The sequence below is a fragment of the Saimiri boliviensis genome, chromosome 17 (assembly GCF_048565385.1).
Source record: "Saimiri boliviensis isolate mSaiBol1 chromosome 17, mSaiBol1.pri, whole genome shotgun sequence".
In the NCBI taxonomy this organism is placed as follows: Eukaryota; Metazoa; Chordata; class Mammalia; order Primates; family Cebidae; genus Saimiri; species Saimiri boliviensis.
In genome coordinates this window covers 47,212,113-47,238,747 of record NC_133465.1, presented here as the reverse complement: position 1 = coordinate 47,238,747, position 26,635 = coordinate 47,212,113, and the positions used below count along the sequence as shown (strand labels likewise).

The 26,635-nt window shown below is 54.3% G+C and overlaps 1 protein-coding gene across 1 annotated transcript; it reads left to right on the top strand.

The window, feature by feature from the left end:
• Positions 1-211: 211 nt before the first annotated feature.
• P3H4 (prolyl 3-hydroxylase family member 4 (inactive)) lies at positions 212-11,434 on the top strand. Its single transcript, XM_039475891.2, has 9 exons — positions 212-446; positions 652-1,322; positions 1,492-1,644; positions 1,742-1,913; positions 2,936-3,064; positions 5,370-5,515; positions 6,157-6,240; positions 9,623-9,767; positions 10,070-11,434. The coding sequence occupies exons 2-9, from the start codon at positions 861-863 to the stop codon at positions 10,090-10,092; spliced, it is 1,314 nt and encodes a 437-aa protein (XP_039331825.2). The 5' UTR covers positions 212-446; positions 652-860; the 3' UTR covers positions 10,093-11,434.
• Positions 11,435-26,635: the final 15,201 nt, after the last annotated feature.

The window sequence follows — 26,635 nt, the reverse complement described above, 5'->3', positions numbered from 1 at the left end:
TTAGAGTCGGAGGGAGGCACCACAAAGAACTGCGAGTCTCCCCTCCCCCCATCTCCAACCCTGGCTTCCAGACCGGGGGCCTGGCCAGGGAGGGAGGCTCGGGAAAGATGGGAAGTCTGAGTGGACACCAAAGGGGAAAAAAAAAGTTCAGTGTCTTTTTCCGGAGCCCCCGGGTCCTAAAGCCGGGCGGAGGCGCGCCCCTTGCTTCTTTCGCGGGCACCTCCATTTCTAGTCCCCTCCAGGTGGGTGGTGAAGCCGCGGAGTGTGAGGCATCTCCGTCCTCGTCCGTCAACCCCAACTGTGCTCCAAGGGACGGCCTCTCCAGGAAAGAGCAGCTTGGCCCCGCAAAGGCTGGACTGCAAAAAAGGACTCTGTGACTTGGGACGTGACGGACACGGAGAAAGAGCGGGTGGCGGTGGCAGCGGAAGGTGTGCAGGTGACAGCAGGTGTGTGCCTCCGACGTGGGCGGGGAGACACTCAGAGGGTGCAGGAGGGCGCAGCGACGGCCTGCCCGGCTCCCGGGCTTCCCCGACGCGTGCGCAGCGCCGAGGAGGCGGCCCAGGCCCTCGCTCAGGGTCCCGATCCCAGGAGCGGGCACTGTGTTTGCGGGGGGAGGGGCTTCCTGGGCTCCCCATCTCACTCTCCGCCTAGGGGCACCCCCAAGGCAGGAGCCGGGGCCGACTGAGAGGACTCGGGACACTCTCGGACCCTGTGGAAAAAGAGGGGAGACGTCGTGACCCAGGCCCCGCCCCGCCGCCCTCGTGCCCGGCGCTAAGACCCAGCGGGCGCGCCGCGGGCCCCGGCCCCTTCCGTCCGCCGGGCGGCCAGCTCAGCTCGGGAGAGCCGGCGGCGCGGCGGGCATGGCTCGGGCGGCGTGGGGGCTGCTGTGGCTGCTGCTGGGCAGCGTCGGGGCGCAGTACGAGAAGTACAGCTTCCGGGGCTTCCCGCCCGAGGACCTGATGCCGCTGGCCGCCGCCTACGGGCACGCGCTGGAGCAGTACGAGGGCGAGAGCTGGCGCGAGAGCGCGCGCTACCTGGAGGCGGCGCTGCGGCTGCACCGGCTGCTGCGCGACAGCGAGGCCTTCTGCCACGCCAACTGCAGCGGGCCCGCGCCCGCGCCCGCGCCCGGCCCCGACGGCGGCCGCGCGGACGACTGGGCCCGCGAGCTGCGGCTCTTCGGCCGCGTCCTGGAGCGCGCCGCCTGCCTGCGGCGCTGCAAGCGGACGCTGCCCGCCTTCCAGGTGCCCTACCCGCCGCGGCAGCTGCTGCGCGACTTCCAGAGCCGCCTGCCCTACCAGTACCTGCACTACGCGCTGTTCAAGGTGGGCGTCCGCCCCCGCCCGGGGGCGCGTCTCAGGCTGGGCCTCGGGTCTCCCCGCCGATCGGTCGGAGGAGCGTTGCCTTCATCCGGGGCACGAAGCCCGCTGTGCGCTCCAGGCCGCGAACTCCGGCCCCACTGACCCGCTCCCTCACCCCCTACCCCCCGACCAGGCTAACCGGCTGGAGAAGGCGGTGGCGGCGGCCTACACCTTCCTCCAGAGGAACCCGAAGCACGAGCTGACCGCCAAGTATCTCAGCTATTACCGGGGGATGCTCGACGTCGCCGACGAGTCCCTCACGGACCTAGAGGCCCAGCCCTACGAGGTGGGGTGGAGGGCAGGAGGAGGATCCTGCAGATAGGGCTTGTAGAGGAGGGGGGATGTTGGGGGCGTCCTGACTCCCTCTGCCACGCCCCTTCCAGGCCGTGTTCCTCCGGGCTGTGAAGCTCTACAACAGCGGGGATTTCCGCAGCAGCACGGAAGACATGGAGCGGGCCCTGGCAGAGTACCTGGTGGTCTTTGCCCGGTGTCTGGCCGGCTGTGAAGGGGCCCACGAGCAGGTGGACTTCAAGGACTTCTACCCGGCCATAGCAGGTATCCCCCACCCAGACTATGGTGGGCGGTCCGGTCACCCACAGGCCCGGTAAGGCAGATGTCCCCTCCCTGCACATGGAGCACTGCAAATGCGGAGGAAGGCTTTGTCCCAGCCCTCAGGCAGCCTTCGGTCTGCTGAGAAAGACGCTGGGTACAGGGGCCCCAGCTGGGAGTGTCGAAGGCGCTGGATCAGTGTGGAGAGGCAGTGATATCCCTAAAAGGTCTGGGAAGCTTGGGTTCACAGGCCTTCCAGACAGAGGGCGGTGCAGGTGCAAAGCTGCCTCGGTGAGAAGTAGCCCGGCAGGTGTGTGCAGAAAGCAGCTGGTAACCAGAAATCACACCTAGTCTTGGGATCTCTAACCCCGGGGTCTCTCGAACACGGGCAGAAAGGACTGTCCTTGGTCAGGTGCAGTGGCTCAGGCCTGTAATTCCAGCACTTTGGGAGGCCGACGCAGGCGGATCACAAGGTCAGGAATTCGAGACCAGCCTGACTAACATGGTGAAACCCCGTTTCTACTAAAAATACGGAAATTAGCTAGGCAGGGTAGCTGTAATCCCAGCTAGGAAGCTGAGGCAGGAGAATTGCTTGAGCCTGGGAGGTGTAGGTTTCGGTGAGCAGAGATCACACCACTGTATGCCAGCCTGGGTGACAGAGCAAGACTTCATCTCAAAAAAAAAAAAAAAAAAAGGGCTGTTCTTTAGCTTCTCTGTTTGGACTTCTGCCCCACTTCTGGACCTCACCTCTGTCTCCCAGAATGCCCTGGCTCCCTCAGGCTTGGGGTTGTGGTGGCGTGGTGGGGGTGGTGAGACAGCTCAGCCCACAGTCGTCTTCCACACCATCATTTGTTGTATAGTGTGGCAAGCACTTTACACACATTCTCCCCTGTGATTGCAACAGCAGCACCTTTTCTGGACCAGCAGCCTGGCTCAGTAGGCAGAGCTTGGATTTGGAAACTTCTCCACTGTGGGGAGGGAGCTGTTCATAGCAACGCCAGCCTCTCACTGCTCCTTCCCACCCCCAGATCTCTTTGCAGAGTCCCTGCAGTGCAAGGTGGACTGTGAGGCCAATTTGACCCCCAATGTGGGCGGCTACTTCGTGGACAAGTTCGTGGCCACCATGTACCACTACCTGCAGTTTGCCTACTACAAGTGTGAGCCCCCTGGGTGGGCTTGGGCAGGGGGAGAGGTGATAAGGGAGAGGACTGCATGGGTGCCTCCCAGAATTGTGGGGAGCTTTCCTTCAGTATTGAGGATCCTGGATGACAGGAGAAAAGGCTAGGGATGGTGGGGATGTGGGGAAGTTACTCTGAGAGTCTGGGGCAGGTGAGAGGCTTGTGAGTGGGAACAGACAGCAGCCTCAGGGAGAAGTAGAGGGTCTGTCTCTTGGGCAAATGACTAGGCAACCAACAACTGCAGAGCACTTGACAGTTTATTTTTATTTTTGAAACGGAGTTTCACTCTGTTGTCCAGGCTGGAGTGCAGTGGCACGATCTCGCTCACTGCAACCTCCGCCTCCAGGGCTCAAGTGATAATCCTGCCTCAGCCTCCCGAGTAGCTGGGATTACAGGCACCCGCCACCATGCTCAGCTAATTTTTGTATTTTTAGTAGAGACGAGGTTTCACCATGTTGTCCAGGCTGGTCTTGAACTCCTGACCTCAGGTGATCCACTACCTCAGCCTCCCAAAGTGCTGGGATTATAGGTGTGAACCACTGTGCCCCGCCAACACTTGAGAGTTTACAAGGCACTTAGGTGGTCCTTTCAGCAAAACCATGCAGCTGGCATTGCTGGACCAATTTTTCAGATGGGGAAACTGAGGCTCATAGAGGGCAAGGGGCTATTAGTCTCATGACTAATAAAAAGTGGCACCAGGACTTGTGGCTCTCCTCACTGGAGAGATTCCGACATCCACCAGGGCTGAGATGGACAGCCTGCAGTGTTTCTGTAACTCAGAGATGCCAAGATTCAGACAGAGCCGGGAATCTGAGCAGAGGGGCTGAGAACCAAGGGGCCGGGAGACCCTTCCCAGGAGCAGATACCAGAGAGGTTGAGGGCTTCTAATTCCCTAGAGCCATCATTCTCCAGCTGTGTGAGCTTGAGCAATTTAGCTAACCTCTCTGTGACTCAGATTTCTTGGCTGTAAAATGCGGATGACAGTAAAAGGCAGGCTGGGCGCGGTAATCCACGCCTGCCATCCCAGCATTTTGAGAGGCCCAGGCGGACAGATGGCTTGAGCCCAGGAGTTCGAGACCAACTTGGGCAACATGGCAAGACCCTGTCTCTATAAAGATACGACAAATTAGCCAGGAGTGGTGGCACATGCCTGTAGTCCCAGCTACTGGGGAGGCTGAGGTGGGAGTATTGCTTGAGCCCAGGAGGCGGAGGCCATAGTGTGCCGAGATCACACCACTGCACTCCAGCCTGGGTGACAGAACAAGACCCTGTCTCAAAACAAACAAAAACATACAAAACATTAGATGGGTGTGGTGGTACGTGTGCCTGTAGTCCTAGCTACTCGGGAGGCTGAGGTGAGAGGATCACCTAAGCCGGGGAGATCAAGGCTGAGGTGACCCATGATGGCACTACTGTACTCCAGCCAGGGTGATAGAGTGACATCCTGTCTCTAAAAATAAAAAGACAGGCCAGGTTTGGTGGCTCACACTTGTAATCCCAGGACTTTGGGAGGCTGAGGTGGGTGGATCACAAGGTCAAGAGTTCAAGACCAGCTTGGCCAAGATGGTGAAACCCTGTCTCTACTAAAAATATAAAAATTTAATCCCAGCACTTTGGGAGGCCGAGGCGGGTGGATCACGAGGTCGAGAGATCGAGACCATCCTGGTCAACATGGTGAAACCCCGTCTCTACTAAAAATATAAAAAATTAGCTGGGCATGGTGGCACGTGCCTGTAATCCCAGCTACTTAGGAGGCTGAGGCAGGAGAATTGCCTGAACCCAGGAGGCGGAGGTTGCGGTGAGCCGAGATCGCGCCATTGCACTCCAGCCTGGGTAACAAGAGCGAAACTCCGTCTCAAAAAAAAAAAAAATATATATATATATATATATATATATATATAAATTAGCTGGGCGTGTTGGCAGGCGCCTGTAATCCCAGATACTCAGGAGCCTGAGGCAGAGAACCGCTTGAACCTGGGAGGCAGAAGCAGTGAGCCAAGATCACACCACTACACTCCAGCCTGGGCAACAGAGTGAGACTCTGTCTCAAAAATAAATAAATAAATAAATAAAAATAAAAAGACAATGACAGTGAGGCTTAAATGAGTTAGGGCCTGGCGCAGGTCAGTGCCCACTACATGCTAGCTGGCATTATGCTTGGGTGGGGTAAGGAGCCCAGTAGCTATTCTGGGAGGTGTCTGGGTGGCAGGGGCGCTGGACTGAACTGGGAGCTGGGGTTGACTCTGAAGTGCCAGAGCGACTCCTCACCCCTGTGCTGCTGCAGTGAATGATGTGCGCCAGGCTGCCCGCAGCGCCGCCAGCTACATGCTCTTCGACCCCAAGGACAGCGTCATGCAGCAGAACCTGGTGTATTACCGCTTCCACCGGGCTCGCTGGGGCCTGGAAGAGGAGGACTTCCAGCCCCGGGAGGTGGGCACTGCTTTCTGGGGCACTTGCTGGACATGCAGTTTGCAAAACAAAAACAAAAAAAACCAACACCTGGCTTCCTTGGAAGGCAGGATGGAAAATGGAAAGAAAGAATATGAGTTGAGGTTCGAGCCCAGCCCCACTGCCGTGTGGTCCTGGGAAGACTATAGCCCTATCCAAATCTATTGTCTCACCTGCAAAATGCAGGTAGTACTGCCTCCCTCAGCAGTGTCCAGATGGGGGAGGTGCGAAGGTACATGTCCACTCCTGCCTGCTCCCCTCCCCACCTTCATCACCCTCACTGCTGGCCTTTGTCCCTCTTCCCCAGGAACCCACTAGGTAACCAACTGAGAAAACCCCTTGGAGTTGAGGGCAAGGCTGGCAAATACGGGACACATGGTGCCACTCCTGCTTTCTTGTCAGTGGCAGACATTGCTAATCGATTGAGGGATTCTTTCTTACCAGACCCTCAGAATCCTTAACCCAGTGCTCCAGGCAGTCACGATGATCTGATTAGCTTGTGAGCTGATACCTGATCCTTGAGCTGGAAGAGGGCCAGTGGGCCCAGATCCTAGGAGCTCTGGCTTCTTGCCATCTGGCAGCAGGGTATGGCTCACCCCCCACCCATCCTTCCCTCCTTCCAGGAGGCCATGCTCTACCACAACCAGACTGCCGAGCTGCGGGAGCTGCTGGAGTTCACCCACGTGTACCTGCAGTCAGATGACGAGGTGAGTGCCTCCTGATTTCCAGGACTGGGCTGTGATGGGGACACCTTGCGCCTTTTCCTGGGGCCAACAGTGTGCAAGAGTTGAGCCCCAGCCCCTGGTGGTCAACCTTTGTGAAGCAGAGAGGTTTGTCTGGATCGCCCCTTCCCCAGCCTGAGCATTCTCATGCCCCCTGCTGTACATGTCCTAATCCTGCTCTTCCCAGGTGCAGCTCACATGGTGCCTCCTCCAGGAAGCCCTTGCTGCATGCCTTGGCTCACTGTTCTGGGATAGCAGTGCTTCTGTGTACTTCCCTGGCCACCTGTGGCCTGGACCTGGATGATTTGCAGTCCTGGTCCTTCTCAGGCCTGGCCCCCTTCTCCAGCCAGTCTCCAGGAGGACTGCACTGCAGGACACGGGGCCAGGGTATTCCCTGCTCTCCCAGCTCTCCCATGTCCTACATGGAGCCTGGGCTGAGAAACAGTTTGAATGAACCAGTGAATGAATGAATGAATGAATGAATGCAGGGCATCAGGACCAGAGGACCATAGTGTATTACACTGATTTCGAGTGAGGGTTTGACAGCCTTGAGTTTTTTTGAGGTGTTGCTGCTCAGTGCTTATTTATGTATCCTATCCTTTGTTCATGCCCCCACCCGTCAAACATAGGGGCGAGGGGCAGAATCTACACTGTCAGCACCCAGGATGAGGAGCTAGCCAGACCTGGCTCCACTACTTACCGTTGGGTGGCCTCCAGACAAGCGTCAGGCAACCTCTCAAGCTTCTGTTTCTTCATCCATTGAATGGGGAGAATCATGCCCATCTCATATTGTGATGGTGAGAATAATATGAGATCTGGCCGGGCGTGGTGGCTCATGCATGTAATTCCAGCAATTTGGTAGGCCAAGGCAGAGGGATCACCTGAGATCAGGAGTTCAACACCCGCCTGGCCAACATAGTGAAATCCTGTCTCTACTACAAATACAAAAATTATCCAAGCAGTCGTGGGCACATGTAATCCCAGCTACTCGGGAGGCTGAGGCAGGAGAATTGCTTGAATTCCAGAGGCAGAGGTTGTAGTGAGCTGAGCTGACACCACTGCACTTCAGCCTGGGCGACAGATTGAGACTCTGTCTAAAAAAATAAAAATAAAAAATAAAAAATAATAGGCCGGGCGCAGTGGCTCAAGCCTGTAATCCCAGCACTTTGGGAGGCCGAGGCGGGTGGATCACGAGGTCGAGAGATCGAGACCATCCTGGTCAACATGGTGAAACCCCGTCTCTACTAAAAATACAAAAAATTAGCTGGGCGTGGTGGCGTGTGCCTGTAATCCCAGCTACTCAGGAGGCTGAGGCAGGAGAATTGCCTGAACCCAGGAGGCGGAGGTTGCAGTGAGCCGAGATCGCGCCATTGCACTCTAGCCTGGGTAACAAGAGCGAAACTCCGTCTCAAAAAAAAAAAATAATAATAATAATAATAATAATAGACCGGGCACGGTGGCTCAAGCCTGTAATCCCAGCACTTTGGGAGGCCGAGGCGGGTGGATCACGAGGTCAAGAGATCGAGACCATCCTGGTCAACATGGTGAAACCCCGTCTCTACTAAAAATACAGAAAATTAGCTGGGCATGGTGGTGCGCGTCTGTAATCCCAGCTACTCAGGAGGCTGAGGCAGGAGAATTGCCTGAACCCAGGAAGCGGAGGTTGTGGTGAGCCGAGATCGCGCCATTGCACTCCAGCCTGGGTAACAAGAGCGAAACTCCGTTTCAAAAAAAAAAAAAAAATATATATATATATATATAATAATAATAGTAAGATCAAGTATGTATTTTTATTTTTAGTGGAGACGGAATCTTGCTCTGTCAGGCTAGAGTACCGTGGTGCGATCTCGGCTCACTGGAATCTCCACCTCTTGGGTTCAAGAGATCCTCTGGTCTCAGCCTTTGAATAGCTGGGATTACAGGCACGTGCCACCACACCCAGCCAATTTTATTTTGTATTTGTAGTAGAGACAGGATTTCACCGTTTTGGCCAGGCTGGTCTCAAACTGCTGACCTCAAGTGATCTGCCCACCTCGGCCTCCCAGAGTGCTGCAATTACAGGAGTGAGCCACCGTGCCTGGCTGAGAATCAAGTAATGTAAAGCACTTGATAAAGAGCCAGCACCTAGTAGGTGCACAGTGAATGGCAGCGCTGTTTTTTGTTTGTTTGTTTGTTTGTTGTTTTTTTGAGACGGAGTTTCGCTCTTGTTACCCAGGCTGGAGTGCAATGGCGCGATCTCGGCTCACCGCAACCTCCGCCTCCTGGGTTCAGGCAATTCTCCTGCCTCAGCCTCCTGAGTAGCTGGGATTACAGGCACGCACCACCACGCCCAGCTAATTTTTTGCATTTTTAGTAGAGACGGGGTTTCATCATGTTGACCACGTTGGTCTCGATCTCTTGACCTCGTGATCCACCCGCCTCGGCCTCCCAAAGTGCTGGGATTACAGGCTTGAGCCACCGCGCCCGGCTTTTTTTTTTTTTTTTTTTGAGACAGAGTCTTACTCTGTCATCCAGGCTGGAGTGCAGTGGCGCCATCTCATCTCACTGCAACCTCCACCTCTTGGGTTCAAGCAATTCTCCTGCCTCAGCCTCCCGAGTAGCTGAGACTACAGGCATGTGCCACCATACCCAGCTAATTTTTGTATTTTTAGTAGAGATACGGAGTTTCACCATGTTGGCCAGGCTGGTCTTGAACTCCTGACCTCAAGTGATCCATCTGCCTCGGCCTCCCAAAGTGCTGGGATTACAGGTGTGAGCCCCTGTGCCTGGCCTATGGCAGCTGCTTTGAGGGCTGTTGCTTGTTCCGTGTGGTTTGTCAGACACCAGACTGGGGGCTGGAATAAGTGAGTGAAAGTCATGGTCCCTTTCCCAAGCTCACAGTCTAGTGGGGGAGGTAGAAACTGCTGCTGGAGAGGGCAGCACGCGGCACCAGAGGAGGTCTGCAGCCCAGCCAGGGTCACCAGCAAGGGCTCAGCCTGGAACCGACGCCTGGCTTTGGAGGGATCAGCGCAGGCTGCGCAGGCACAGGGGACAGCAGGAGTTCCTGGCAGGGAAAAAGCATGAGCAAACATTATGCAGGAACTAGCAAGATTCTTGCCAGGGTATTTGTGCTTAAAAGGTGGGGCTGTGCCGGGGTGATGTTTATGCTGACACCAGATTCTACCGGTGGCGCCCTATGCAGCCACTCAACGAGGGGCAGTTTGGGAGACGTCCTCAGAATGGTCTCATTAGATCTTGAGACTGGGGAAGGGGAGGGCCTTTGGGGACCAAGAAGTGGGATGGGAGGTCCCCTTGGCCAGGAAGGGAGCCCGTATGGGTTTGGGCCTACTGTGACCCAGTTTCTCCCACAACCGTGGCACTGCTCTAGATGGAACTGGAGGAGACAGAACCACCCCTCGAGCCGGAGGAAACCCCATCTGACACCGAGTTTGAGGGGGAGGGTGACTACGAGGAGAGCATCTATGCTGACTGGTGGCAGGAGCCGGATGCCAAGGGTGACGAGGCTGAGGCTGGTTAGTGACAAGTCCTTGGGGGATGGGGATGCAGCCTGGGAGGGAAGCTGGGAACAGACAGATTCACCTGCTGGGCTCCGGAACTCATGGTGTGTGGGTGCTGGAGCCCATCCTCCAGGGGCCTGCAGCCTGTTGGCCGCCCCTGTCCCACTTGGGAGTGGAGGTGCAGCACCCACCCCGGAGCTGGGGGCAGCTGAGACCTGTTCCTGGGGAGCCTCACCCCCTTCCCATCAGGATGGCACCTGGACACCCACTGGGAGGGAGTGGGGGCCAACCCCAGTGCTTTCTCCTTTCCTTTTCAGAGCCAGAGCCTGAACTGGCATGAGAAGGGTGCACCCCACACCCCTCGAGCTTGGGAAGCCTGGGCCCGATGGCCCCACCCTCACCAGCCTGAGCAGCAGCAAGAACTTTTTTTTTTTTCCTGAACGTCTTTCTTAAATTAATAGCAAGAACTATTTATTAAAAACTTAAGATGGGGCCGGGCACGGTGGCTCACACCTGTAATCCCAGCACTTTGGGAGGTCAAGGCAGGTGGATCATGAGGTCAGGAGTTCAAGACCAACCTCGCCAAGATGGTGAAACCCCATCTCTACTAAAAATATAAAAAATTAGCCAGGTGTGGTGGTAGGTGCCTGTAATCCCAGCTACTCAGGAGGCTGAGACAGAGAATTGCTTAAACCCAGGAGGCAGAGGTTGCAGTAAGCTGAGACCATGCCACTGCACTCCAGCCTGGGCAACAGAGGGAGACCCCATCTCAAAACAAACAAGATGGACCAGACACGGTAGCTCACATCTGTAATCCCAGCACTTTGGGAGACCAAGGTGGGTGGATCACTTGAGGCCAGGAGTTCGAGAGCCTGGCCAACATGGTGAGATGCCCCTTCTCTACTAAAATACAAAAATTAGCCAGGCATGGTGGCAGATGCCTGTAATCGCCGCTACTCAGGAAGCTGAGGCCAGAGAATTGCTTAAACCTGGGAGGCAAAGGTTGCAATGAGGTGAGATTGTGCCACTGCACTCCAGCCTGGGCAACAGAGCAAGACTCTGTCTAAAAAAAAAGAAAAAAAAAAAGGGCCAGGCACGGTGGCTCAAGCCTGTCATCCCAGCACTTTGGGAGGCCCAGGTGGGTGGATCACGAGGTCAAGAGATCGAGACCATCCTGGTCAACATGGTGAAACCCCGTCTCTATTAAAAATACAAAAAATTAGCTGGGCATGGTGGCGCGTGCCTGTAATCCCAGCTACTCAGGAGGCTGAGGCAGGAGAATTGCCTGAGCCCAGGAGACGGAGGTTGCGGTGAGCCGAGATCGCGCCATTGCACTCCAGCCTGGGTAACAAGAGCGAAACTCTGTCTCAAAAAAAAAAAAAAAAAAGATGGACACGGCTGACCGGACCCCTGTCCTGCCCCACCCATGAGCACTGCGCCCCAGACCCATCCTGCCTCTTCTGTGTCTCTGGACCACAGGATGGTGGTGGCATTGCAGGTTGGCAAGTGGGCTGACGGGGTCTGCCCTCTTCACCGCTGAGCCCCTCACCTGGACAGTCTCCTGGACAAGAAGGTTCCAGCTGCTGACTGGAGTCACAGACCGAATTGCAGAGGGTCCTCCAGGGTCCTGAAGAGCACTGGACTAGGAGTCTAGTGGTTCAATAAATGTTTATTGACCAGTAGGTGCTCAATAAGTGTTGTTGAATGAGTCGTAGCACCTGTGGTCCAGTCTCTGCGGAGCTCAGTTGTGACAGTACAAGTCCTTCCCTCCCTCTCCACCTGTGCCCCCTCATCTGTAAAATGTGGGGTGAGGGGCACCATCTAGGCCCTGCCTGGTCCTCTGCACTTGGGTCTGAGGCTTGTGAGGGAGGACGCAGTGTGCAGACTCGCCACCAGGGGGCCTGAGAGGACACTGCAGACCCGCCGCCAGGGGTCAGGAAAACACAGTCCTCCCCAGGCTTGGGAAGACGGTGGTTTCCGATTTCTAAGATGCGAAGTCCTGTATTTTCCTAGCTCAGGATTAACTTCCCTTGGGGAATGTGGCAAGTGTGGGAGGGGGCCAAGGACATTTGCTCCTGGTGTTTACTTTGTGGGCATTTACTGACGCAGGTTCCTTACAGAGGGAGGTGGCCCTCCCGCTGCCCTGTCTATTCCCCCATTCCAGAGGCGGGTTGAGGCCCCAGCTTCACTGCCAGAGGAGCCCCAGGCATGTGGTTTGATTACTCTGGGCTTCTTGGAGTGCACTGGGATAGCCAGGCCCCTCTTGACCGATTTTACATGGGTTCCAGGGGCAGAGGGTCTGGAAGTGTGCGGGCAATGAGGGTGTCTGGTGGCTACCTCCTAGCCTGGGACCCACTGCCAGAGACCTACCCCTATTCCACAGCAGGTAGGTGGGGCAAAGGGGGTCTCTGCGAGGAACCCAGGGCCAAGGCCAGCCGGATGACAGTTCTGTCCCACATTTCTAGCTTCCCGGGGGCAGGGTAGCAGAGGTATCTTCCTACTCGAAGGTGGAGTCAGGGCTGGGAAGGCAGGTTCTCACTGCCCCACCCCTACCTTCTCTCCAGACGTGCCAGGCGAACTGGCCCAGGCCCTGTCCACCTCTGCGCCCAGGAGGACTCCCTGTCCCACCCCAAACCCCTCCACTAGGCCTTTGGTCAGGATGGGAGCTGTAAGGGCAGAGTCTGAGTCTGGAAAAAGGGCTGGGTCAAGGCTGGGGGCTCGGTGACCTCACTCCCTCCTCCCATAGGTGGGTCCCAGGGAAACACATCTGCAGTGGTAGCCTTTCCTGACAGCCTCTGGGTGCAGAGTGGCCCTGCCCCACCCCACCTCTTTCAAGCTGCTGTGTTGTCAGGTCCAAGGCCCAGCCCGTTTCTGGGAGGGGCTGGCCCTTCAGAGGGTGGGGAGCGGGATGTGCTTCTGCATGTCTGCGCAGACGTGAACCTGCCATGAGCACGAGCCTTGGAATCTGGACGGCTGGGTGTGGGTATAAAAGTGCCCGCATGCTTGTGTTGCGTGGATGTGCGGGTCTGGGTGTGAATGTGTGCCTGCGGGTATGCATGAATGAGGGTGTTTTTGTTTGTTTTGTTTTTTGAGATGGAGTCTTTTTTTGTTTGACGGAGTTTCGCTCTTTTTACCCAGGCTGGAGTGCAATGGCGCGATCTCGGCTCACCGCAACCTCCGCCTCCTGGGCTCAGGCAATTCTCCTGCCTCAGCCTCCTGAGTAGCTGGGATTACAGGCACGTGCCACCATGCCCAGCTAATTTTTTGTATTTTTAGTAGAGACGGGGTTTCACCATGTTGACCAGGATGGTCTCGATCTCTTGACCTCGTGATCCACCCACCTGGGCCTCCCAAAGTGCTGGGATTACCGGCGTGAGCCACCACGCCCGGCGAGATGGAGTCTTGCTCTGTCATCCAGGCTGAAGTACAGTGGCTCAATGCAACCTCTACCTCCAGGGTTCAATCGATTCTCCTGCTTCAGTCCCCCAAGTAGCTGGGATTACAGGCACCTGCCACCACACCTAGCTAATTTTTGTATTTTTGGTAGAGACAATGTTTTGCTATGTTGGCCAGGCTGATCTCAAATTCCTGACTTCAGGTGATCCAGCTGCCTCGGCCTCCCAAAGTGTTGGGAATAAATGTGTTTTTAGAGGGATTCATTCACTCAGTCAGCACATAGAGTACCTACTATGTGCCAGCATCTTGAGGCACTGGGCATAGAAGAGTGAACAGAGTAGGCCAAATGCCGGGCCCACATGGGCTTACGTTCCGTCGGGGAGGCGGTCTGTAAACAATAAACGTCAGAATGTATGAATGAGACGAGTATGGCAAATGAGGAGGTGGGAAAGGATCTGACAGCCGAGGGGTTGCAGTTGAGGTGTGTGGGTAGCCGTGCAAGTGCGCGTCTGAGCGTGGCGTCTGAGTGTGGGGTGAAGCAGCGTGTGTGTGAGGGAGCAGCCCCGCCCCTCTCTGGGCACCACTCAGCCCTTCAGCTCAGGACACAGGCCCAGCCTTGCGTTACTCAGCTCCCCTTTCCCAGGGAGCCGCCAGCCCCTCCTACCTCCCCAGATGCCAGCGTCTCCCCAGAGCCCAGTCAGCTCCCCAGACCGGTGAGACTTACTCCGAGCCAGTCCCAATGTGGGCCCTCTGGGGCCCTCCAGCCCATTGTCCCAACTCCACCCATCCAGACAGCTTCACCTCCGCCACACCTCCGACCCTGATGGCCACCTCCCCACCTGCCCCCACACCCCACCCAGCACCTCACCAGTCCTAGAATCTCGGTATAATGGGTAGGTTAGGGATGACCAAAAGGGCTCTGGGGAGGCTGGCCTCATGCAGTAGGACCGGACTTGGAGAGATGCCGCAGGAAGACTCCATCCTAAGGAAATCAGAGCTGCCACCTGTCCTGAGGGCCTACTGTGTGCCAGGCACTTGGCAGCTTATCATTTTTGACACAGTGTCTTGCTCTGTCACCCAGCCTGGAGTGCAGTCACAATCACGGTTCACTGCAGCCTCCGCCTTCCAGGCTCAAGCCATCCTCCCACCTCAGCCTCCCGAGTGGTGGTGAGCACAGGCACATACCAGCATACTCAGCTAATTTCTTTCTTTTTTTTTTTTTTTGAGACAGAGTCTCGCTCTGTTGCAAGGCTGGAGTGCACTGGCGCTATCTTGGCTCACTGCAACCTCTGCCTCCCCCTCCCAGGTTTAAGCAATTCTCCTGCCTCAGCCTTCCCAGTAGCTGGGACCACAGGCGTGTACCGCCACACCCAGCTAATTTTTTGTATTTTTAGTAGAGACAGGGTTTCACTGTTTGGCCAGGATGGTCTCCATTTCTTGACCTCATGATCCACCTGCTTTGGCCTCCCAAAGTGCTGGCATTACAGGCATGAGCCATCACACCCAGCCCAATTTTTTTGTTTTTTGATAGGGTCTTGCTGTGTTGCCTAAGCTGGTCTCAAACTCCTGGGCTCAAGTGATCCTCATGCCTTGGCCTCCCAAAGTGCTGGGGTTATAGGCATGAGCCACCATGCCAGGCATCTTGAGAAATTATTGATAACCCTTAAAATAGTCCTGAGATGTAGATGTCAGTTCCCCTCCACTCCAGGTGGGGCTGAGGAATAAGAGGCAATTTGTCCAGGATTCCTTGAGGTGGTGGGTGACTGAGCTGGGTTTGAACCTTTTCTCGCTAAATCAGTGCTGCTCAGAGAAGGGGGAGAATGCCCTGGTCACAGGGGTTGGCCTGTTTTTTTTTGAGACTGAGTCTTGCTCTGTCGTCAGACTGGAGTGCAGTGGCCAGATCTTGGCTCACTGCAGCCTCCACCTCCCAGGTTCAAGTGATTCTCCTGCCTCAGCCTCCCAAGTAGCTGGGATTATAGGCACACAGCACTACGCCCAGAGAATTTTTCTATTTTTAGTAGAGATGGGGTTTCACCATGTTGGCCAGGTTGGTCTCAATCTCCTGACCTCATGAGCCACACCCCTTGGCCTCCCAAAATGCTGAGATTACAGGCGTGATGAGCCATCTCGCCCAGCTGACCTGGTATTTTAGGCTGTCAGCTGGGGCCAGGGAGAGGAGATGGAGGGCGGCAGGATGTGAAGATGAATCCCCTACAGGGCCCTGTGCCATGGCTCACACCTATAATCCCAACACTCTGGGAGGCTCAGGTGGGGGCACCACTTGAGCCCAGGAGTTCGAGACCAGTCTGGGCAACATGGTGAAAACCCATCTCTACCAAAAAATAGGAAATTAGGCCAGGGGCGGTGGCTGACACCTGTAATCTCAGCACTTTGGGGGGCGGAGGCGGGCAGATCACCTGAGGTCAGGAGTTCAAGACCAGCCTGGCCAACATGGTGAAACCCCATCTCTACTGAAAATACAAAATTAGCCAGTTATGGTGGCATATGGCTGTAATCCCAGCTACCTGGGAGGTTGAGGCAGGAAAATTGCTTGAACCTGGGAAGTGGAGGTTGCAATGAGCTGAGATTGCACCATTGCACTCCAGCCTGGGCAACAAGAGCTAAACTCCATCTCAAAAAAAAAAAAACAACAAAAACAAAAAGACAATTAGCTGGGCGTGGTAGAGCGCACCTGTAGTCCCAGCTACTCAGGAGGCTGAGGTAGGAGGATCACTGGAGCCTGGGAGGTGGAGGTTGCTGTGAGCCAAGATCAGGCCATTGCACTTCAGCCTGGGACTGGGTGACAAAGTAAGTTTCAAAAAAAAAAAAAAAAATCCCCTATAATGCCACAGCTCAGCTTGCTGAAGGAGGCAGGGAGGGGGAAACAAAAAAATGAAAGGAAGATAGGAGGAAGGGAGGAAAGAAGGAAGACATGAGTGAAGGGGAGCCTGGGACAGAGTTGCTGGGATCACTTAGACTAACAACTTCCTGAATCCTGAGAGTGATGATTGGGGAGGTGGGAGGGAGTCCCCTGGGCTCCCTGCAAATTCAGTAAGTTCCAGCAGAAGAAGTTCCACTCTTAGATTTGAAAAGTTGTTGTCAGGCACAGCTCATGTCTGTAATCCCAGCACTTTGGGAGGCCAAGGTGGGTGGATCACCTGAGGTCAGGAGTTCAAGACCAGCCTGGTCAAAGTGGTGAAACCCCATCTCTACTAAAAATACAAAAATTAGCTGGGTGTGGTGGCACAGACCTGTAATTTCAGCTACTCGGGAGGCTGAGGCAGGAGAATCACTGGAACCCAGGAGATGGTGGTTGCAGCGAGCCGAGATCGTGCCACTGTGCTCCAACCTGGGTGACAGAGTGAGACTTCTCAATAAAGAGAAAGAAAGAAAGAAAAGCAAGCAAGCAGGGAAGGAAGGAAGGAAGAGAAAGAAAGGAAAAATAAAAGTAGTTCTTGAAGTCTCAATCTGGTGCTCTGTCTCCGGGAGAACAGAATCTCCCTTGGGGACAAAGAGTGGCCCCTCCCCCATGTGAGAAGGCTGCGGCCAGTTGTTGCTGGAACCAATAGCTTAACCTGACTGGGGAGGTCCTGGCAGCCATAGGGCTCAGCTCCCGGAAAGTTTTCCATTCTGGGGGCTTGCTCCAGGCCTTCTCTTGTAACTTGTCTCCAGGGGTGTCCCTGGCAGATGGCTTCCATTTTGTGAATGGGGAAACTGAGGCCCGGAGAGTCTGGATTGGGCCCCTAGGGCTGAGGCTCACTCTAAGCGAGGCTGGCACAGCCCTGCCCAGTTCCCTTCACAAGTTCCAAGATGACCTGGGAATTAGATGGGTGTATGCTGAGGGCTGGGGACAGCCCCCTGGTACCAGCCCCATCCCCAACCCCAGGTCTGACCTGTGGACACATCACCCCATAATCACCACCTGCCTGGGTCCCAGCTGGCGCCAGGATGCCTGGATAGCATCTCTTCTGTCCCCCAAACAGCTCTTGGAATGGGAATACCTCATGCCTGTGACTCAGGTGGGGAAACTGAGGTAGCTGGGAGGATCAGGTTGATTGTTTACCCTTCCCTCCACATTCATATACTGTATGACAGTCCCCAACTTATGATCTTATGATTCATGATTCATCATAGGATTTTTCTTTTTTTTTTTTTTTTGAGACGGAGTTTTGCTCTTGTTACCCAGGTTGGAGTGCAATGGCACGATCTCGGCTCACCGCAACCTCCGCCTCCTGGGTTCAGGCAATTCTCCTGCCTCAGCCTCCTGAGTAGCTGGGATTACAGGCACGCACCACCATGCCCAGCTAACTTTTTGTATTTTTAGTAGAGACGGGGTTTCACCATGTTGACCAGGATGGTCTCGATCTCTTGACCTCGTGATCCACCCGCCTCGGCCTCCCAAAGTGCTGGGATTACAGGCTTGAGCCACCGCGCCCGGCCATCATAGGATTTTTCAAATTTAGGATGGTATAAAAGTGATAAGCATTCAGTAGCCGCTGTACTTTGAGGACCCAAACAACCGTGCTGTTTTTCCATTTTCAGTATAGTATTCAATACGGTGCATGAGATAAACAAGTTCTTTTTTTTTTTTCTTGTTTTGAGACAGAGCCTTGCTCTTGCTGTCCAGGCTGGAGTGCAGTGGCAGGATCTTGGCTCACTGCAACCTCCACCTCCTGGATTCAAACGATTCTCTTGCCTCACTCTCTGGAGTAGCTGGGATGACAGGCACCCACCACCAAGCCAGGGTAATTTTTTGTATTTTTAGTAGAGATAGGATTTCACCATGTTGCCCAGGCTGGTCTTGAACTCCCAACCTCAAGTGATCCGCCCGCCTTGGCCTCCCAAAGTGCTGGGATTACAGGGGTGAGCCACTACGCCTGGCCAAGATAGTCAACAAGTTCTTATAAAATAGGGTTCGTGTTAGGCGATTTTGCCCTACTGTGGGCTGAAGTGTTCTGAGCCCATCTGAGGTAGGCTAGACTAAGGCATGATGTCATTAGTTGTGTTAAGTGCATTTTCTTCTTCTTTTTTTTTTTTTTTTGAGACTGTGTCTCACTCTGTCTCCCAGGCTGGAGTGCAGTGGTGAGGTCTCAGCTCACTGCAACCTCTGCCTCCCAGGTTCAAGTGTTTCTTCTGCCACAGCCTCTCATAGCTGGGACTACAGGTGCCTGCCACCAAGCCCAACTAATTTTGGTATTTTTAGTAGAGACAGGGTTTCATGGTCTTGAACTCCTGACCTTCTGATCCACCCACCTCGGCCTCCCAAAGTGCTGGGATTACAGGCATGAGCCACTGTGTAAAAAAATAAAATAAAATAAAAGCCGCCTTTTAAAAAATTTTTATCTTAAAAAAAACCTTCTTTTAAGAGACAGGGCCTCGCTATGTTGCCCAGGCTGGAGTGCAGTGGCTATTCACAGGCTCGATCCCACTACTGATCAGCACAGGAGTTTTGACCTGCTCTGTTTCCGACCTGGGTCGGTTCACCCCTCCTTAGGCAACCTGGTGGTCCCCTGATCCCAGGAGATCACCGTATTGATGCCAAACTTAGTTTGGACACCCGATCAGCATAGCGATTTTTCTGCCTTAGCCTCCCGAGTAGCTGGAATCACAGGCACATGCCACCAGGCCCAGCTAATTCTTGCATTTTCTAGTAGAGATGAGGTTTCATCATGTTGGCCAGGATGGTCTTGATCTCCTGACCTTGTGATCTGATTGCCTCAGCCTCTCAAAGTGCTGGGATTACAGGTGTGAGCCACTGTGCCCAGACTTGACCTTTCTTTTTTCAGCATAAAGGTGTGATACTGTGTTTCTGGAGTGAGATAAGGGGTAGCCAAGACAAATTCCTTTCTTTTGGCTTGACTACTTGGCTAAATCCTCCTGGCCTTCCTGGAGGAGGAGGCTGGGAAGAGGCAAGCTTCAGCCAATCTAACGGGGGAGTTTGGCCTTTCTTCCCTGGTCCCAGGCAGTAGGGAGTCATCTGAGAGCCTTGCAGCCCTCGAAAAACTCCTCCCATTAAAAATTTTTTACATTATCTCTGAATGAGGTTATCAACCCAGTCACAGAGACAGGGGCAGGGCTGAAGTCAGAAAACTCTGTCATATGACTTTAACCTTGAGCACAATTATTTTGATAATGACAGTTTGCTTATTTTAAAATGCATCTGGTGGGCCGGGCGCGGTGGCTCAAGCCTGTCATCCCAGCACTTTGGGAGGCCGAGGCGGGTGGATCACAAGGTCAAGAGATCGAGACCATCCTGGTCAACATGGTGAAACCCCGTCTCTACTAAAAATACAAAAAATTAGCTGGGCATGGTGGTGCGTGCCTGTAATCCCAGCTACTCGGGAGGCTGAGGCAGGAGAATCGCCTGAACCCAGGAGGCGGAGGTTGCGGTGAGCCGAGATCGCGCCATTGCACTCCAGCCTGGGTAACGAGAGCGAAACTCTGTCTCCAAAAAAAAAAAAAAAAAAAAACGTCTGTATGCTCAAAAACGGAACTGTCTCCGTCCTTGGAGCCCCTTTTCCCCAGCTCACACACGCTTTGGTCCCAGCAGCCTTCTTCTCCATCCACCCTTATCAGCGGCCCCGGCCCAGGCTTCCCCCTCCCCCACGCGCCCTCCCCTCCCGCTGGCTGCTTCCAGGTTCTCTGCTGGGGCCAGAAATGCTCCATGAGCTGTAAGTTGGCTGCTGCTTCCACGGGAGGCTCAAGTGCTGATGAAATATTCAAGGATCTCAACTCTCAAATTCCTTCGGGGCCGTGGGATGGGACTGGGAAAGACGGGATGAAAGTACAAGGCCAAGGGCTGCTGAGTCCTGTCCCAGTTCTCAGCCAGGTGGAGTCCAGTGCTCAGAGAGACGTAGGAGGCAGAGAGGGCGGGAGGGGGAGAGGTGGGGGTGGGGAAGGGTCTCTTTGCATAATCGCTGGCGAAGGCTCTGGGTGGTGCCATCCGATGGTCAGCTTAGAGGAAGGAAGGCCTGGGTTGCTGACCTCGCAGAGCTGCCCACCCCTCCCCCAGCCCTCCTGGAGTCACACCTCGGGCTGACAAAATCCAGCTGGCAAAATCAGTTCTCAGTCTCCTCCCCGACCGCTGCCCGCCTTCGCCTTGCCTGGGCTGGAAAGAGACCTACATTGGTGGGGGAGGTGAACTGGCTGGCAGAGAGCAAGGTTCAAGCCCCAGCCCTGCCAGGAATTTGCTTGTGTGATCTTAGGGAAGTCCCTCTCCTGACCCCAGCCTTAGTTTCTTCATAGATGTGGGGAAAGGGGGGCTCTGCTTAGACTATGCCTTCTTCCTCTTCCCAAGGCTCTGCATAGGTGGGGGAGAGTCGGCTGCCTCCGACTGTGTGTGTACGTGGGAGGGATGGCCTCTCCGTGGGAATCGTGCCTTGTCAGGGCAGGCATCTCTCCTGGCTCTGGGAAGAGGGAGGAGTGGGCAGGCTGGCAGGGCGGGTGGGGCCCCAACTGTGTCAGCCTGTGTGTGGAGTCGCCCAGACCAGGAGCAGGAAGCTGGTGACTCAGGTGGCAAGGGCTCAGTCACCCCTCCCCACCTCCAAAACCACTCAGGAGGAAGATGTCACTTAGAGAGTCGGCGAACCGGCTCCAGAGCATGATCTAGATGCCAGCAGTCCTGGAGTTGCAACTTGGGGGTCTTGGGGGGGTAAGGAGGGGCAGCTTGGGATAGGCATTCTCTGGAGAGTCCGACAGAGCTTCCTCCAGCCTCTCCCTCCAGCACCCCTGGCCCCTGCTGTCTCACCCTGGACTGTACTATTTCTGGCCCTTGCTATCTCTGTTTTCTTACCTCCTGTTTTCCTTCTGACATTCCATCCCCACCCACACGCCTTGCAGTGAAGTGTTGCTGGAGCTACCTCTGTAATTAAGAGATACACACCCATAGGACCAGGCTGTGGGCAGTCTCTGGCCTCAGGAAAACAGGCAGGAGACCATCTCCCCTCAGCCTCCCTCCAGGGCCCGGCACCGTCCTGCTGGCTTCCCAGCTTCAGGCCATGCTTGGGCCCACTCCTGCCAGCAGAGTTTGGGAGCCAGCAGACTCTTCTGCAGCTGCGTCCTCCCTGAGCCCTGAAGGGGGCCTCCTGAATGAGGCACCACCCCCAACGCCAGTGGGCAGGGGCAGGGGCACAAATGAGTCCACAAGCCATAGATCTAGGTAAGTTACACAGCATGCTCCCAGGCTGGTTGTGGTGGCTCACGCCTGTAATCCCAGCACTTTGGGAGGCTGAGGCAGGCAGATCATCTGAAGTCAGGATGGCCAACATGATGAAACTCCATGTCTCTACTAAAAATACAAAAATTAGCTGGGCATAGTGGTTGCGTGCCTGTAATACCAGCTACTTGGGAGGCTGAAGGATGAGAATCGCTTGAACCTGGGAGGTGGAGGTTGCAGCGAGCTGAGATCGCACTACTGCACTCCAGCCTGGATGACGGAGCGAGATCTGGCTCAAAAAAACCCCCAAGGCTGGGCACGGCGGCTCACACCTGTAATCCTAGCACTTTGGGAGGCCAAGGTGGATGGATCACCTGAGGTCGGGTGTTCAAGACCAGCCAGGCCATCATGCTGAAACCCCATCTTAAAAAAAAAAAAAATGCAGCATGATCCCAAACTGCTAGGTCAGATGTACCTTGACAGGCACACCCCCACGATGACCTGAAAGTCCATGACGGAGTCCCAGGTTCTCACGGTCAGGGCGCAGCAGCCTGTGGAGAACGCTGGGCCATTTCCCTTTCCTTCCCATCTCCGGCTCTGCCTGCGCCACAAGGGCCTCCAGCCCATGCATGGAGATTCCCTAGCCCACGTGTCCATGCTGCCTCTATCTCCCCATCCCAGCCATAACTGCCCCTTGTCATAACTGCCCCTTGTCATGCCCCTAGTTTGGCCCAAGTGTGTCCATGCACTGTAGCCTTGGTGCCACTGTGCTTCTGGGGAGAAGGACCAGAGCCAGGGACCTGCAGGCCTAAAATTCAGGTCAGTGCTGGGCAGGAACTCCAGAGTTGCTGGTACTGTTCCTGGAGTGTGGTCCAGAAGGGATGTGAAGTCCATGCAGGCTCCTCTGTCCCTTCGCCCCTGTGTAGAGAGGGCGACCCCAGGAGAGCTAGCGTGGAGGCCTTTTAAAGGCCAGGACCTGGTGAGAAACTCTCTTCCCTGGGTCTAAGGATGGCTCTGGCCAGGTGTGGTGGCTCATGCCTGTAATCTTCACACTTTGAAAGGCCAAGGTGGGGATGACTCGAAACCAAGAGTTCCAGACCAACCTGGGCAATATGGCAATACCTCATCTCTACAAAAAAAAAAAAAATTAGCTGTGAGTGGTGGCATCTGTGGTCAGCTACTCAGGAGGCTGAGGTTGGGGGGAATCCTTTGAGCCCAGGAGGTCGAGGCTACAGTGAGCTGTGATTTTGCCACTGTGCTCCAGTTTTAGTGGAGAGCGAGACCCTGTTTCTAAGGAAAAAAAAAAAAAAAAAAAAAAAAAAAAAGGATGGCTTTGCCTCTGGGCTGAGTGATGGCTCACGCCCAAGGTGCCTCTAGCTTTCTGCATTGCCTTTCTTCCAAGTCCGCCATCTGGGAAGAACCTCCCATTGTGTGATTTCCTTTGCTGCTGCTGCAAAGCCCGGAGAAGAGGCTACTGGGTGATGAAAAGGTATTATGATCAGCCTGAAGTTTGGCAACCCAGCTGTTCACCCTGGGCTCCCCTTTATATAAGTGGTCATGTCTCAGGCTACCTGAGGCTGAAGAGGTGGGAAGAAGGTGTATATGTGCGTGTGTGTGTGTGTGTGTGTGTGTGGGAGAGAGAAAGCTGGTGTTCGTGTATCTGAATCTGCATCCACAAGTGTATATCCCTGAGGTGTGAGCATAGAAGGTTTTGTGTGTGTGTGTATGTGGCTTGCGTAGATCTAAATCTCTGTCTATCTCTACGGAAAGGGCCCCCACAGACTAAGGACTATGTTTGAGTGGAGAACAGAAACTCTACCTTCTCCTTGTATGGCCCAGAGGCCTTCTGGAAGATGATGGACTTGTGAGATAAGCAGAGGACAGTGGCCTGGTGGTCCTGGTGGTCCTGGACACTGGCTGATGGTGTGCACCCTCCCCAAGAAACGAGCCTCCCTTGCACAGCCCCTCACTGAACCCCTCTGCGCCAGTTACTTCTGTCTCTGCAGCAGCTTGGGATGGGCCATGTGGTGCCCTTACATTCTCTACTCTGAAGCACTAGCAAGCTGCAAGGTTGAGTTAACCATATGTGTTTTTGGCAGCGCATGGACTCTGCTTCCGCTGAGCTCTGGGCAAGAGGAAGGAGTTGAAACTGCAGGAATAGGAATCAAGTCTGGACATTAGAACAAAGAGACAGGGGCATTCACCATAAGGGAGGTCACAGGCTCTTCTTTCCTGGACTTTTGTCATAGAGAGAATTCTTTTTTTTTTTTTTTTAGATGGAGTTTCGTTCTTGTTACCCAGGCTGGAGTGCAATGGCACGATCTCGGCTCACCGCAACCTCCGCCTCCTGGGTTCAGGCAATTCTCCTGCCTCAGCCTCCTGAGTAGGTGGGATTACAGGCACGCACCACCATGCCCAGCTGAGTTTTTGTATTTTTAGTAGAGACGGGGTTTCACCATGTTGACCAGGATGGTCTCGATCTCTTGACCTCGTGATCCACCCGCCTCGGCCTCCCAAAGTGCTGGGATTACAGGCATGAATCACCACGCCCGGCCCCGAGAATTCTTACCTTTAAAGGTTTGCAGGCAGGGGACTGGATAAGACGAACTTGGGGCCTTTTCTTCAAGTTCAAGCTGCAGGGGAGACTGTGGTCAGAGCAACCCCCAATCCTATCCCTACATACCTCCCCCTCCCAAGAGACCAAATGCCCTATGCAGACAGCTGATGCTAGGAAACATGATTTCTGATTCTTTTCTGTATTCTCAGATACAGATGAATCCTCAGTGCCTGCCAGGCACATAGTAGGTGCTTAATAAATATGAAGAGAATCACTTGATCTGGGAGGAGGGACTCAGCTCTAATCCCAGTCTTTGCTGCTGCTGTGGTGGTGCCTCCACCTGTCCTAACCTGTGTGTTTAGCTCTGGGGCTGGTGTGTTGCAACATGTTCTGGGGACACACACACACACACGCACAGAGCGCAGGCTTTATTCTGAAGTGTTACTTCTGTTCCTCCACCCACATGGGCTCCTCCACCCCTCTCTGCAGTCAACCAGCCCTACCCTGCCTGTTTGCTGAGGTCAGGAGAAATGGGAAGGAGTTAGGCCAGGCTTGGGGCTGGGAAGTCTGTTTGTGTGCCTGTGTGGAGACGGGAAGGTGGGAGATGGGCAGGAGGGGTAAGAAATGAAACCCTGGCAGCTTCAGTAGTCCAGGATTGTGAGCCCTTTCTCTCCCCAGCTGTGGCCTGGCCACAGCTCTATGAGACAGGGTGACAAGCAGGTGGATGGGGCAGGGGTAAGGCAGGGATAAAGACAGGGAGGTAAGCTAGAGGAGGGGACGTTGGGGAAACAAGCAAAGGGCAGTGGCCTCGGGTATGGGATGGCTACTAGTCCAGGGATGTCCATATCTCCCTGGCCCTGCTCTTAGAGGATGGCGCAACTTCAGAAGGGAGAATATTCAGCTGCCAGTCCTTTCTCCAGTGGGGAAAGTGGTCAAGGATGCTGCTAAGGCACCTTCATCCAGCCCATCCTGTGTGCTAGCTTTGAGGCTGTAGAGCTTTGTTGACAGCGGACCCTTTTCTAAACCACCATTCCCCCGGCACCCACCCATGGGCTGCTTCTGCGTATCATTCTATGAGCTCATTGAAGGTTGGGATCATTTTTATTTTCTGTGTCACCAGGTTTTACTTTCTGTGTTCACCAGTGCCTAACAAACAGTTGACACTCAATACTCAAGTGCTGAATGAAGGAATGTTTGTAGGGTCCTTGACACACCATACAGCCACCAGCAGCATGAGCAGGATTCACATCATCAACTACAGAAAGGAAGTGTCCTTGTCTTTTTTTTTTTTAATTTTTAAAGATTATTTATTTATTTATTTATTTAAAAAGATGGAGTTTCACCATATTGGTCAGGCTGGTCTCGAACTCCTGACGTCAGGTGATCCCCCCCCCCACCTCAGCCTCCCAAAGTGCTGGGATTACAGGCATGACCCACCGCGCCCGGCGTCCTTGTCTTCTTAAGCTGCCTGAGAGAAGTTCTTATTTTTTTGAGACAGAGCCTCACTCTGTCACCAGGTTGGAGTACAATGGCACGATCTCGGCTCACTGCAACCTCCGCCTCCCAGGTTCAAGCGATTCTCCTGCCTCAGCCTCCCAAGTAGCTGGGATTATAGGTGCCCACTGCCACACCCGGCTAATTTTTGTATTTTTAGTAGAGACAGGGTTTCACCATGTTGGCCAGGCTGGTCTTGAACTCCTGACCTCAGGTGATCAGCCTGCATTGGCCTCCCAAAGTGCTGGGATTACAGGTGCCCACCATCATCCTGGCTAATTTTCGTATTTTTAGTAGAGACAGGGTTTCGCCACATTGCCCAGGCTGGTCTCGAACTCCTGACCTCAAGTGATCTGCCCACCTTGGCCTCCCAAAGTGCTAGGATTACAGGCATCAACCACCACACCTGGCAGAGAAATTCTTTCTGATCTCTACCCCAGGCTCTCCCACCGTGGAGGGGTATGCTGCCCAGTTTCTTTTTTTCTTCTTCTCTTTTTTTTTTTTTTTTTTTTTTTTTGTTTGAGATGGAGTCTTACTCTGTCATGCCCAGGCTGGAGTACAGTGGCAGGATCTTGGCTCACTGCAACCTTTGCCTCTCGAGTTCAAGCAATTCTCCTGCCTCCGCCTCCCAAGCAACTGGGATTACAGGTGCCTGCCACCACGCCTGCCTAACTTTTTGTATTTTTAGTAGAGATGGGGTTTCACCATATTGGCCAGGCTGGTCTCAAACTCTTGACCTTGGGTGATCCACCCGCCTCGGCTTCCCAATGTGCTGGGATTACAGGTGTGAGCCAACGCACCCCGCCTGCCCCGTTTCTTTCATGCTAGGGCTGGATTTCCTTCAGATCTGCGGCTTGATGTTTCCAAGCCCACCAAAGCCTCCTGACACCAATACTGTATTTTGGGGCCAAGTAATTATTCTGTCTCGCCTCCAGTTGTTCTATCTTGCCTCCATCTTGTGCCTTTTCTCTGCCCCTTCCCCACTGCCTTGACATTTTATGTCTATGCTCTTCTTCCACGAGGGGAACAGCTGGTTTGGTGCTCCTTCAAATGAGAGAAAGGTGGTTCTAGCTTGGGGTGTGTCACTTTGTAGTTTTGTGATTTCTCTGAACCTCGGTTTCTTCATCTTTACAATGAAGATCGTTTGCTTGTCCTATTTTTCAGAGCTGTCACGAGAATTAAAAACAAAAACAAAAAACCCGTACCATTAATTTAAATTCTAATCTTTATCAGTTTCTGAGTGCTTCCACAAACCTGACTTCATTTGATCCCCACATACTC